Source organism: Equus asinus, chromosome 25 (genome assembly GCF_041296235.1).
Source record: "Equus asinus isolate D_3611 breed Donkey chromosome 25, EquAss-T2T_v2, whole genome shotgun sequence".
In the NCBI taxonomy this organism is placed as follows: Eukaryota; Metazoa; Chordata; class Mammalia; order Perissodactyla; family Equidae; genus Equus; species Equus asinus.
The window spans coordinates 24349579-24363679 of NC_091814.1; the positions used below are offsets into that span (position 1 = coordinate 24349579).

The 14101-nt window shown below is 37.4% G+C and overlaps 1 protein-coding gene across 10 annotated transcripts in view; it reads left to right on the forward strand.

Annotated features, from left to right (window-relative positions):
- ATF6 (activating transcription factor 6) overlaps positions 1-14101 on the forward strand; it is a 212333-nt gene that overhangs the window by 90931 nt on the left and 107301 nt on the right. For 8 of the 10 annotated variants that reach the window (XM_070497520.1, XM_014841141.3, XM_070497521.1 and 5 more), the window contains 4 exons: positions 657-770; positions 1857-1956; positions 7896-7963; positions 13164-13278. In XM_070497520.1, coding sequence (XP_070353621.1) covers positions 657-770; positions 1857-1956; positions 7896-7963; positions 13164-13278 — 397 coding nt within the window. The remainder of the gene's footprint in view (positions 1-656; positions 771-1856; positions 1957-7895; positions 7964-13163; positions 13279-14101) is intronic. The other 2 variants (XM_070497518.1, XM_070497519.1) reach the window with 1 other exon arrangement.

Below are 14101 nucleotides of genomic sequence, written 5' to 3' on the forward strand. Positions count from 1 at the left end.
GTGATGGTTAGGAAAGCATATTTTTTTAGGCTAATGGAGTAACTGGTTAATGTCACCCTGGTGTTTGACTAGTGATTCAAATTCCTCCATGATGCTAAAATTTATATTCAGCTTTTCAGCACTTTCACTTTTATCCTATCAAGGATTTTATGCTTCCCCTCTCCCCACCACATACAGTATTTTAAGGAGACTGTTCAGTTTTGTTATCACTGAATTGTGAATGACTACAAAACTTTAGCCCTGGTCACATAATACTGTCTTTGCTATCAATCAGTGGGTCTTCCCCGCCGTTTTCCCCATTACTGTGTCATCTCCTGTGTTCCAGCAGCACTGTGTATATCTTGAGCTCATTGAAGACATTAACCATGTGTTATCATTGAATCCCTAGTTTCCGGTACATAATAACTATACAATAAACGGTGGCTGGATAAATATGAATTATTCTGATAAGCTCTGTAGAAAATCAGAAAATGACATTTGTGCTGTTATGGTCTATACTTCCCTCCTTTTCTATTACATTTGCTTCTATCTTGCAGTACGTCTATTTACTATATTTTTATTTCCGTGGAAAGTTAATACTAGTGATGATTTTCTTATAGCAAACTTCTTAAGCATTTAAGATGCAAAGAGACAGTTTTTATGCATGTTTATTTCAGATATGATCATTCCGTTTCAAATGACAAAGCCCTGATGGTGCTAACTGAAGAACCACTACTCTATATTCCTCCACCTCCTTGTCAGCCCCTGATTAACACCACAGAATCTCTCAGGTGAGTGTTGTAGATTGTTGCAGTTATATCTGAGTGGGTTTCTGTGTTTAGTTTTGCAACCTAGAAAAGTATTTGTTCAGATTAACTAAGTGTCTAAGAGAATCTCTGAATTATTTGTTGGATAACCATAGGCATACAGTGGTTGTCCATTTTCCCCACCAACCTGCTAGAGGTGATGAAGGGTTTAATGTGATGGTATTGGGGTTGCATACTTAAGTATGTCTTATTTGAAAACTAGAGAGTGATATTAATATAAAAATCCAGGGTAATTGTTAGACCTGCACATGGTAACATTTATAGCAGAACGTACTTTTTTCTTCAAATTAGGAAGATAATAATTTGAAGATATGTGATTCTGGAGACACTTCCCCATTAGTGCACCTTTTCTTGTCTACTTTCCCCTTGAATTTTTTTCCTCTGATTTTGGATCCTATCTTTGAACCTCAAAAACTGCTTCAGTTTTTTTGTGATAAGTAGTAATCAACTATAAATAAACATAGTCACACCTGCTTCACAAACTGCTCTAAAAAGTAAGCAAAATAAGGGGAAGTTATATTTGAACTAGGCCTTTTTTATTTCCGGCATTGGAAAATTGGAAAATTTGGATTACAGTGCACTGAGATTTTTTCTTCCCCCTAAGCAGTTGAGTTCATTCTTTTCCTTCTCCCGAAAGACCGTGATTTTCAGGGGCTTTACTGCATGCACTTGTTGTTAGGAGTCCTGTGGCTTGTTAAGTGCTCTCCATGCTCTCCAGCGTTTCCGTGTACATAGCCCAAAAGCAGAGACGGGAAATACTTTTTTGTGGAGAAACCTTTGCATCCAATATTTATATTTGGCAGGTATTTAGCTATGGTTTTCCTTGAATTTTGAACTCATGAGTGAGGAGGCTACCATCTAAAAATTCGTGTCTTATTAAAAACAACTTAACATTAAGTGTCTTAGCTTTTTCAAATCAAAAAGCAACATTGAGTCATCAGGCACTTGGAATGCTCTTTGGAACCTATAAATATAATTAAATTCATTTCTAATCAAGGGATGAGACATTTATTTCTATGAAATATGTTAATTAATTAAGCTCTTCTGTAGGTTAAATCATGAACTTCGAGGGTGGGTTCATAGACATGAAGTGGAAAGGACCAAGTCGAGAAGAATGACGAACAATCAACAGAAAACCCGTATTCTTCAGGTTTGTTTCTCCTTCTCTTCAAACACTTGGCATATTTGTTGGGCGGCTTCCCCCAGCTGAGGTGCTCTCTTCCCTGGAATAGCTGGGAAGCTTGAACTCCAGCCGTCTCCCAGTGGCTCCTGCTGCGTCTGCTGCAGCTGTCACTGCCACTGAAGCCCTCCTCCTAGGTTTTACGGCACTGGTTTAGGTTTTATAGCACTAGTATTTCCTGCTCAGGCATGGTGCTGTTTCCTGCTTTCTCCCTCATATTTGCTTTCAAGCCAGGGGTTTCTGTGCATGGACATCTGTATCAAATGTTTTTGTTGCAAATGGTATAATAAATGATACTGTTTATCTCTTCTGTTCTTAGAGCTTTTCAAAAAGAGGGTGTTAAAACATAGGACAACTTGGAAGTAAAGACTCTCCATGGAGGGCATTTTTAACTTAGACATGTAGCACTACAGGTTAAGGACAGTTCGTTTTTTTTTTTTTTTTTTGAGGAAGATTAGCCCTGAGCTAACTGCTGCCAATCCTCCTCTTTTTGCTGAGGAACATTGGCCCTCCATGCCCATCTTCCTCTACTTTATATGTGGGATGCCTACCACAGCATGGCTTTTGCCAAGCGGTGCCATGTCTCCACCCAGGATCTGAACCAGTGAACCGCAGGCCGCCGAAGTGGAACATGCAAACTTAACCACTGTGCCACTGGGCCGGCCCCAGGGTAGTTCTTATTTAGAACCTGTTTAATTGGGCTTCCATCTTAATGTTCTTTGCCACAGAGCACCATTTATAGTCATTCCATCATTCATCAAATATTTATTACTACTTCTGAAGCACTTAGACTAGCAACTGGCACGTTGCAAGCTCCCAACAAACATTACCTGTGGTAGTAATAATGAGCCAGGTACAGTTTCAGACCCTGGGAATAAGTAGTGAGTATGATAAAATTCCTGCCTTCATGGAACTTACATTCTAGTGGGAGAGATAATAATAAGTAAATAAATACACTCAAAATAAGAGAGAAGTTCTCCAAAGAAAAAGCAAGGTTGGAGGTTAGAGTTTGAGTTGAGAGGTGAGTGGCTATATTAGGTAGGCTGCTCTAAGGATATTCCACTTGAATAAGGTATTGTCAAGGTAGTTATTGCTAGCTGTTTAACAAACAGCCTCAAATTCTCAGCAGCTTAATAGAATACAGATTTGTTTCTCACCCACACGAAGTCTGATATAGCTCTCTAGGATGGCTTTCCTCCCAGGAGTGACTAAGGAATCCAGGTTCTTTCTACTTGTGGCCACAATAACTTGAGATTCTTTGCTTCTAGGCTTAGGTGTTGGGGAAGAGAAAGCTTGGAAGGAAATGCAAAATGTGTTAGATATCAGGCCTGAACTTTAGCCAATGTTCAGTTGGCTAAAACTCTGTCACTTTTGCAAGTCTCCTTTGCAGTGGGTTAGGCAAATCTAGTTTTCCTGTGTGCTCAGGAGGAAGAAAAGGGTTTGATGAGAACGTTGCTTTTCCGTAGGCAGAAAATGAAGGAGTAAATAATGCAAAGATCTAGGAGAATGTTTAGAGAAAGAGCTGCCAGACAAAGGGAACCGCAAATAGAAAGACCCTCAGGAGGGAACAATTTGCGTATTTGAGGAACATCAAGAGGTTGAGTAAGGCTGGACTGCAGTGACTAAGGGGAGAGTAGTAAAAGATGACATCAGAGAGGCAGTAGAGGCTAAATCTTAGCAAACCTCATAGGCTCTCGTGAGAACTTTGGATTTTATCATAGGTATGAGAGGATAGCATTGAGATGTTTGAGTAGGGGAGTGACTCGGTCTGATTTCTATTTTTAAAAGATCTCTCTAACTCCTACACAGGGTAGACCATGGCAGGGAACATGAGTCTAAGTAAAGAGACCTGTTAAGAAGCCATTTCAGTAGTCTAGATGAGAGATCATTGCAGTCCATACTAGCATGGTAGATGTGACGGTGGAGGAAAGTACTTGAATGCCAAATATACTTTAAAAGTAGAGCGAATGGAAATTGCTGATGTAAAATAAAAAGGAATGATAATTCCTATGCCTTAGCTGCTGGATGAATGGTGATGCCATTTGTGGAGACTGAGACTGGGGAAAGAGGAGTTGGAGGCAGGAATCAAGAGTTTTAGAGGGGTTAAGTTTGACAAGACTCTTAGACATTCAAGTAGAGAAGTCAAGTATCCAGAGGTCACATATCCAGGCCTGGAGTTTAGGGAGATGTTGAGACTGGAAGTTTATTTGAGATCACATCACCTAGGGAGAAAGTAAAAAGGAAAGAAAAGAGGTGAGGAGCTGAGACCTGGGCCAACTCCACCTTAGAGGCTGAAAGAGAAGAAAGAATCCAGCACTTAAGAAGGAAGACGAGTGGTTAGGAGAGTGGCTTGAGTAGGATAGGAGAAAATGTAGGATAGTAGTGTCCCAAAACCCAAGTGAAGAAAGTTTTTTAAGAAGGGGATGTGAACAACTGTTACAGAGGCTGAGAGATATTGATTAAGATGAAGATGAGAAATTGCCATTGGATTTGATTATTAAAATTTGTTAGTGACCTTGACAAAAGTCATTCATTGGAGTGGTGATGACGAAAGTATGTGGATTCGGGAAGTAATAATAAATGAGGAAGTAGAGAAAATTATTTCGGGATGATTCCCCATTAATGGGAACAGAGAAATGGAATAGCTATAAGAATCAAGTAAGAGGTTTTATTTTTAGATGGGATATATTTCACCAGGTTTATGTGTTTATATGCTAATGGAACCACCTTTAGCTATTTGATTATTTGGAGACTAACTGGAAGCAGTATGTGATATGTTTAGAAGTACATTAAAAGGATATTGAGAAACGTGGACTTTTAACCATTATGGAACTGTTTTCATTCCATAAATAATGAGGGTTAGTCTAGATGAGCTCAAGCTCTGACATTCTGAGATTTCATGATTATCCCGTATGTGCCTATGTGGGCCTCTCCAACACCTTTTCTTCACATATTATGGCACCTTGATTGGTTGTTAGTACTTCTGTTGGCTATAGGCAGTCATTACCAATGTCGCAGGTACCTCAGAGTCTCAAAGCTTCTTACTGGCATTAGAGTACAATCTGGTACTGTAAAAACCCACGTCTGCCAAAGCCTACATATTGGCTGCCACCATGGTCAGAGGAAAAATGGACTCTATTTTCCTTCTGCTTTCCAAATCTGGTGCAAGTGTATCTTATTGGCAGAACCTAAATTATATCCCAAAACCTAGTGGCAAAAAAGTTTGGGTAATATAGTTTTCAGGCTTCCATTCCTTGCTATACAGGGGAAGAGCAGGAAGAGGGAAGAAATGGATAACTGGCAGTAGATTATTCCACACAGCTGGTATAATGGGCATTATGAAAAATTAGGTTAAAATTCTTGGCCTAAATGAGTTTTTTTGCCTTATCTTTTGATACAATTTTTCATATTATTCTTTCCTGTTCATTAGATAAATGAATAGAGAGTTTACTGTGTAAGAGGCACTTGGTACCCCTTTAAGGAATTTTAATGCAAGGAAAATAACTTTATTGTAATTTCATAGCCTTTTAACATTTGGAAGAGATTTGTAGTTTAATCTAAAGTCTTATCTCTTTCTCTTCTATCTTGGGTGCATTTCTTTCCATAGGAAGCTTAGGTAGTGGTCAGAAATCTGAGACTCTTAGCTATTACAGAAAAAGGAATGACAGGGATGAATTTGTACTTATCAAGGGTAAAAGAAGTTTCTTTTCAGTCAGAGGAAGGATCAGTCAGAGGAAGAAGGATCATTCTGCTTATGCTGTTGTCAATACCAAAGCATATAAAGAATTCCTCTGGTTCTCTTTCTCGGTGTAGAGAGCCTGGAGCTGCCCTGCTTCGTCTTGTTTCCTCATTTCAACCTTCCTTTTTCTCACAGTCACCTCCTTCAGATGCTAAAAGGACTCAATCGTCTAATAAGATATTCTGTAATTTTGATGAATTGACTTTTCTTTGAAATTTCTGCCATCTCTAAGCATTATTGTATCCTTGATTTGGTTTGTCCCATTTCATAGTTCAACCCTCTTCCTAGACTGAGTTATTAGAAAAGGTAAAGGGGCAAATTAGTGAAAATAGCTTTCAAAATGAAGGCAAAATAAAGACATTTTTTAGACAGACAAAAACTGAGATAATTTATTGCTCCAAGATCTGCACTGTGAGAAATACTAAAAGAAGTTTTTTAGACTAAGGGAAATGATATCAGATAGAACCCTAGATTAACAGGAAGGAAAGCACCAGAATGGGTAAATGTCTGGGTAAAAATAAATGCCCCATAAATGCCCCCCCCCTTTTAGTATCTTTATTTTACTATTTTACTTTACAGAACTAAGGGGAAAATAGACAAATCTACAACATACTTGGAATTTTAACATCGTTCTCATTTCTGTATAAATGTCTGCCTCACATTTTTGCTGATTATGACCTTTTGCTAAATCCACATAGCTAAGAATGCCGAAGCTCATGGCCAATTTTTCAGAGATTCCTTTGCTAATTGATGTAAATCTTAGGTAAATGCCCCTATTTGCCTAATGTCTCTGTAACTCAGTTTTCCTTAAAGCCTACCCACTCATTTCTGAGTCTAGGGAAAGAAGTCTGGCTTCTTTCAGACTTCTGGGTTAATTTTATATGTGCCAAAGTAGCAAAGTAGCAAAATCATTTAAAATTCATTAGGTATTTAGTCTGTTCATTTTAAATCTTTTATTTATCAACTAACCGTAATTTAATTTTGGCTTTATTTACTAGTTACTTGATAAGCGTGTCAATAAGTATAGGATTTTATTATTTAAAAGTATTTGTTTCTCTTTTTTTTCATTTTATTGGTGCATTCCTCGTTTTTGTTTAACGAACAGTTACTGAACATCCACTATATGCAAGACCTAATGAGATTTTCGTAAAATAGGACCTCTGACTTGTCACAGAGCCAGAAATTGGAAGCCCTACATTCATCCCTGCATATTGGTTCCATCCACCAAACAAAGTCGTTACCTTTTCTTTTTTCCTCTAACCCTTTGTATATTCTTCTGTTTTAGCATTGATCACATTGTAAACTGCAAGCTTCTTGAGGGCAGAAGTCAACTATTAAATTTGTAGCCCTGGTCCATGTAGTGGGTGCTCTGTAAAAGTTTGATTGCTGAAGGATGGATGGATGGATACAGTAATGAACAAATGCCAGTAGTCTTATGATTAAACAGTTACTTCAGCCACTATTTGACAGGGTAGTAGTAAGGTCACTTCTTAATGTAATAGTTGGTAGTGTGCCCTTGAACTCTAATACCCTTCGAAACTCTTCTGAAGGTGAGCTTACAAAACTGCCAGGGAATATAAGAAGGCATAGTGTAAAGCAGATGCTATGTGGAAGACAGGTTTCCAGAGTAGCATATGTGAGCCACTGATGGTTCCAGATTGGACTGTTCTCTGGCTAAAAAAGTCATCAGTGAGATCTCTTTAATGATAGCTTAGTTCATAAGTATATTTAGGCTTGAAGATCTTTGTGTTTAACTTAGTAAATAATAGGATCTAGTTTCATTATTTTACTTTAGGAACTTTTCATTGGGAAAATAATTATTTTAGACAAATGTAAGTTGCTATATGTTGAGTAATAATACTTGCATGGCTTGATCATAAAACTTATGGTACTTGGACCAAGCTTTTGGGCTATTCTTTAAACTTTATGGGAAGTGCCTTAAATGTCTTAATCTCCATAAGACACATCTCCCAGCCCAGAATGTGACCAATAGAGTTCTCATTTCTATGTTGGCATTTAGTTATGTGAACTTAATATGTCAGAATATTCATGAAGAAAAACAATATGAGTACTTTAATGAGAGTTTAGTAAATGTAAATGCAGAATGAGTCTATATAAGAAGTCTTCATGTAATTTCATTATATGGCATTAAGTCATTTTTTTTTTCCAGGGTGCACTAGAACAGGGCTCAAATTCTCAGCTCATGGCTGTTCAATACACAGAAACCACCAGTATCAGGTAAGAAAGTGTGGAAGCTCTTGGCTAAGGAATTTTAAATACCTAGTATTTTAGTAAAGTTGAAATGCACACTTCCTTTACATCTTAAACTTGTTCTCATCTGTGATTTTTGTATTAGTCCATATAACATATGCTGCTTCTGAGCACTCAGAGTAAACCCAGATAATTTCAAAAGGTTAACTCTCCCCATCTGTGTCCCTTAAATACAGTTTTCACTGGAATGCTGTTCAGTCATAATTTTGCTGTAAATTTTAAGTGCACATGGCTTTCCTGTCCTTGATTGGCATCTTTTCCATGAGCCAAGGGGAAGGGAATATTATTTTATGAGTATCTGCTCTGGCCAAGGTGTCCTGCTGAGTGCTTTACATGCATTTTATCTTTAAATCCATATAATAGCTTGAAGTCTAGAGACCATGGTCCCTATTTTATATATAGAAAAACTGGGCAAGTCGCTTATTTTTTCCAAGTTTTAGAATCATAGAACCAGTAAGTGGCAGAATCACAATTCAGATCCTAGCTATTTGACATAAAATGCATTTTTCACTACACAATTCTGCTTAAGATTTTGAAAGATTCCAAAAGGAATGCTGTACCTGGAGGTTTAAATATGTTGAACAAGACATATCTAACTAAAAGGAACAGTAATATGGGAGGCAATGTAGTGTCATGGTTAAGATGCTAGCTTTAGAGTTGGGCAGAATTCAGATCAGAACTCTGCCACTTACTTGCTCTGTGGATTAAAGCAGGTTAACTTAACGTTTCCTCATCTACAGAATTCCAGCTACACAGAGTTGATATAGTGATTAAATTAGATAATATACGGTTATGTGCTGCATGACAATGTTTCGGTCAATGACGGACCACATATACAGTGGTGGTCCCATAAGATTAGTACCACATAGCCTAGGTGTGTAGTAGGCTATGCCATGTAGGTTTGTGTAAGTATATGCTATGAAGTTTGTACAATGACGAAAGAACCTAACGACACATTTTTCAGAATGTATCCCTGTCATTAAGCTCATTATTCAGGTATTCTGTATTTGTGTATCTGCCTACTCACTAAAATTTGTTTGTAACTCTAAAATCAATACTTGAAACACGTTCGCGGTCATTTGCAAACGTGTAGACATTCCCAGGTAAGGTTTAACAAGGCACCCCTCTGCCTTCCTGTTTTCGGCTCTTGTGCTGTAAACAAGTGTCCTTTTCAAGGTCTGTTTAGTGCCATGTTTCACATTTTTGTGCTTTTTGTTGGTGATTTCACTGTGTAAAATGGCCCCTAAGCCTAGTACTGAAGGTGCTGCCTAGTGTTCATAAGCACAGAAGACGGTATTGTGCCGTATGGAGAAGATACATGTTAGATAAGCTTCGTTCAGGCATGAGTTATGGTGATGTTGACTGTGAGTTCAATGTTAGTGAATGAACAATATATGTTAAAGAAAGTCTCTTTAAACAGAAACACGTGAAACAAGGTTATATATTGATCGCTTGACTAAAATGCTGTAAGTCGGGGTTCGTAGGAACCTCACCCTGTATTTCCCTTAGGAGAATGCCTCAGTATTTGCTAATTCAGTGTTCATACTGCCTTTATACAACATGACTACCATGAATGATAAGAACTGACTGCACATTCAAAATATTATTGTCAGAAATGGCCTAGTGAGCAAATGGACTTATTTCAAAGGAAGTTCTTATGACTCATTTGTTATTTCCTTTTAAGTCACCCTTTCTTTCCTCTTAAGTTAATAAAGTTTGATTGAAAACATAAAAGAAGAACAATATAAGAAAGAAAACACATGTGTTTTCTTTTTTGGAGAAAAAGGAAACATTATTTCTTTAACTCTCCTTTAACTTTGGAGTGTTAGCTTATTGTGCTAAACAGTGAAAGACTGAAAATATTATTAAGAACTATATTAATATCATTTGAGTGTGTCTTTTGAGATATGATGTGATTTGAGATACTGTAATTTAAGGTATAATTTTATAAAGGCACTGACATGGTACTTTTAATATCCATAGCTAGCAATTGTTGAGTGACTCCTATGGAACAGGACCCATGCTTGGTACTTTACACATATAACATCTCTGAGCCCAGTAATGATCCTGCAAGGTTTATATAATTATCTTCATTTTACTGATGAGGAAAGTGAGGTTGCTCAAAGGTTGATTCCCCCAATTATACCCACTTGAAGTGTGAAGCAGGAATTCAAAGCAGGTCCACTTGTTTCCAAATCCTAAACTCTTTCCACCTTTCACACACACTCATAGGCAAGTGTGCCTTGACAGATTTGACGGAGGGGTGAAAAGTAACTTTACCTTAGGCTTAAATTTTGTTACCCCAAATTTTAAAATCATACAAACCAATGCAGAAGTCTATTTTCTGATACTTTTATTATTTTTACATGCTTTGCAATACACTTGACTGGTCCATTTTAGAGCCTTGATTCAGAAATGAAGTTTTAGCTGTAGTGAATTGGATCTTACAAATATCCTGACCTTGGGCTTTTCAAAATGTTATTATAGTCATGCACCACATAGTGACATTTCAGTCAATGACAGACTGCATATACACAACTGTGGTCCCAGAAGATTATAATGGAGTGAAAAATTTCTATCACCTAGTGACGTGGTAGCCATCGTAACATTGTAGCACAATGCATTACTCACGTGTTTGTGGTGATGCTGGTGTAAACAAACCTAATGCACTGCCAGTTGTATAAAAGTATAGCACATACAATTATGTACAGTACATAATATTTGACAATGATAATAAATGATTATGTTTCTGGTTTATGTGTTTACTATACTTTTTATCATTATTTTAGAGTGTACACTTTCTAAAAAAATAGTTTACTGTGAAACAATATGCCATGTCACACCGACAGCAGCCTCATACGTCTCATGTTTACCATGTCTCTTAATTGCATCATCTTCTCTTGTTCTTGATTTATTCTCGTTGTTTTGTTCATCATGGCCCCTAAGCATGCAAAATCCACTGCTAATGTTGTCAGTAAGAGACCACTTTGAGTGATTAACCCGGAAACGAAATTGAAAGTGATTAAGGACTACAAAGGTGGAAAATCAGTGATGGTTATTGCTCATCAGTCAGGCATGTCGGATTCTACTATAGCTATTATCTTGAAGAAGAAGAACAAAGTGCCAGAAGCTGTTAAAGGATCTGCTTCATTGAAGGCAGTGAGACTAACAAAAATTCGAGAAGGGCCTATTAGATGTGGAGAAACTTCTACTGATCTGGATTGGAGACCAGACACAGAAGCATATCTCTCTCAGCATCACGACAGTCGTGGCCAACGCAAAAAGTTTGTTTACAGTGTTGAAAGAAAAAGCTGGACCTGACTACGATGTTGAGTTTACTGCTAGCTCTGGGTGGTTTAAATGATTTAAGAATCGTTCATTACGTTATGGGAAAGCAAGGGGTGAGTCGCGAGTGCTGATGTGATGGCAGCTGCAGAATTTTTAGAAACTCCAGATAAACTGATTGTGGAGGAAAATTACCTGCCAGAGCAAATATCCAGTATGGATGAAACCTCCCTATTCTGGAAATGGATGCCTGAAAGGACTTTCTTCCATAAGGAGGCCAAATCAATGCCAGGTTTCAAGGCTTTTAAGGACAGGATAACAGTCTTGGTTGGGGCCAATGCTGCAGGCTACAAATTGAAACCCTTTGTGATCTGGCACAGTGAGAACACTAGGACCTTCAAGCATATCAATAAGCACACACTGCCAACATATTACAGGAGCAATAAAAAGTCATGGATTACCCAGCTCCTCTTCCCAGGTGCCCTCCTGAATTGCTTTGACAGCAAAATGGACTAGTACTGTTTGAAGAATAACATAACTTTCAAGATTTTGCTTATTGTTTATAATGCTCCTGAACATCCTCCTTTTATTGGTGATCTTTATCCCAATATCAAAGTGTTGTTTCTCCCTCCAAACACCACCACTTTGATCCAACCAATGGTCAGGGAGTTATAGCAGCTTTTAAGGCTTACTACTTGAGAAGGCTGTTGTTGAAACTGAGGAAGACACTGATGAAATTGTGGAAGGATTACAACATCTACGACTGCATCAAGAAACTTGCTTGGATTTTGGGTGATGTCACCAAGGAGTATATGAATGGCATCTGGTGCATTATCTGCTTACAAGCAAATCTGTGATGAGAAAAAGAAACAAACCAAGCAAACCACAATGGGCGTATTTCTGAAAAGAGTGACACCTCAAGAAGAGCCTCAGACAGGTCCTTCAGGAGGTGTTCCAGAAGAAGCATTGTTATCACAGGAGATGACAGCTCCATGCGTGTTATTACCCCTAAAGACCTTCCAATGGGACAAGATGTGGAGGTGGATGCCAGTGATATTGATGATCTGCGTAGGTCTAGGCTGATGTGTGTGTTTGCGTCTTGGTGTTTAAAAAGAAAAAAAAAAACTTAAAAAAATAGAAAACAGCTTATAGAGTAAGGATATAAAGAAAGAAAATATTTTTGTACAGCTGTACAATGTGTTTGTGTTTTAAGCTGTTATTACAAAAGAGTCAAAAAGTTAAAAAAAAGTTTTTTAAGTAAAAATGTTAGAGTAAGGTTAATTTATTATTAAAGAAAGAAAAATTTTTTTAATAAATTTATTGTAGCTTAAGTGTACAGTGTTTATAAAGTCTGTGGTAGTATACAGTAATGTCCTCGGCCGTCACATTCGCTCACCACTCACCCATTGATTCACCCAGAGCAACTTCAGTCCTCCAGGCTTCATTCATGCTAAGTGCTCTATACAGGTGTACCATTTTTTATCTTTTATACCATATTTTTACTGTATCTCTTCTATGTTTAGAGACACAAATACTTACCATTGTGTTAGAATTACCTACAGTATTCAGTACAGTAACATGTTGTACAGGTTTGTAGCCTGGGCTGGAGAGGCTATACCGCATGCCCCAGGTCTGTAGTAGGCTGTACCATCTAGATTTATGTAAGTACACTCTGTCATGTGCGCACAATGACAGAATGGCCTTAGAATGTATCCCCTTCATTAAGCAACACGTAACTGTATAAAAATTACTGCCAAAACGCCACTAATATGTTGGTTGAGAGAGATTCTTATAATTTGGATATAGCCTTAGAATAGAAAGTATTTTTGAGAGGATAAGAAATTTATTAGTTTAACAACATTTTGCCTTTTTCTTACTTCAGCAGGAACTCAGGGAGTGAGCTACAAGTGTATTATGCTTCACCCAGAAGTTATCAAGACTTCTTTGAAGCCATCCGCAGAAGGGGAGACACATTTTATGTTGTGTCATTTCGAAGGGTAAGTTCATTTTGAAATAAAGGAAATATTTTTGAGTATCTACTATGTACAAGGCTTTGGACTGGATCCTGTGAAAGTTAAAAAGATGTGGGGATAGGAAGTAATATAAAATAAATTATATGGGTAGAACAATTTAGGTACTATAATGCATTCCTGCTTGACTTTGAGCTGTTCAGCATTATGAAGAGGAACTTGGAATTGATCTCAGGCAATGATTTTATATTTAGAAAATATAAACTGCTTATTGATTTTCATTCTTTGTCCCCCCATAGCCATACTGTTTATTTACAACCAAAGGAAAAGTAAACACATTAAAATTTCTGTTTAGGCTTTGTGGTGTTATTCCCATTTGGTTATTGAGAAATAGACTTCCCAGATTTTGGTTTAAGATGAATCATGGGCTGATTAATATGTTAATTGTGGAATGTTTGTGGTATAATTAATTGTGGTATGTTTCTGAAGCACTCTATTCCTCTTTTCTTTTTCCTTCATCAAACGTTTACTCCTGTTGGTGAAGAATATGTTAGATAATTAGTCAACTTATGCAAAAGTAAGTGTTTATACAAGCACTTTTGAATGTTATAGATGTTCGATGAAGTGGAAAAAATGCACAGCTATTTACATTCCATCTATTTTTTCTATAATAAAAATATGTTCTTCATAGGGTTGCCATATGAATATCTCTGTCTGAATGCTGTATGTTAAATCAGGAGCACATGAATGAGTTAAAATTCCTTGGTGGTATATACCCTTGGTTTTTGTTTTTTCTTTTTTTTCAGGAAGAGGGGCATGGTTAGAAATAAGCATGTGCTAACAGTAGACA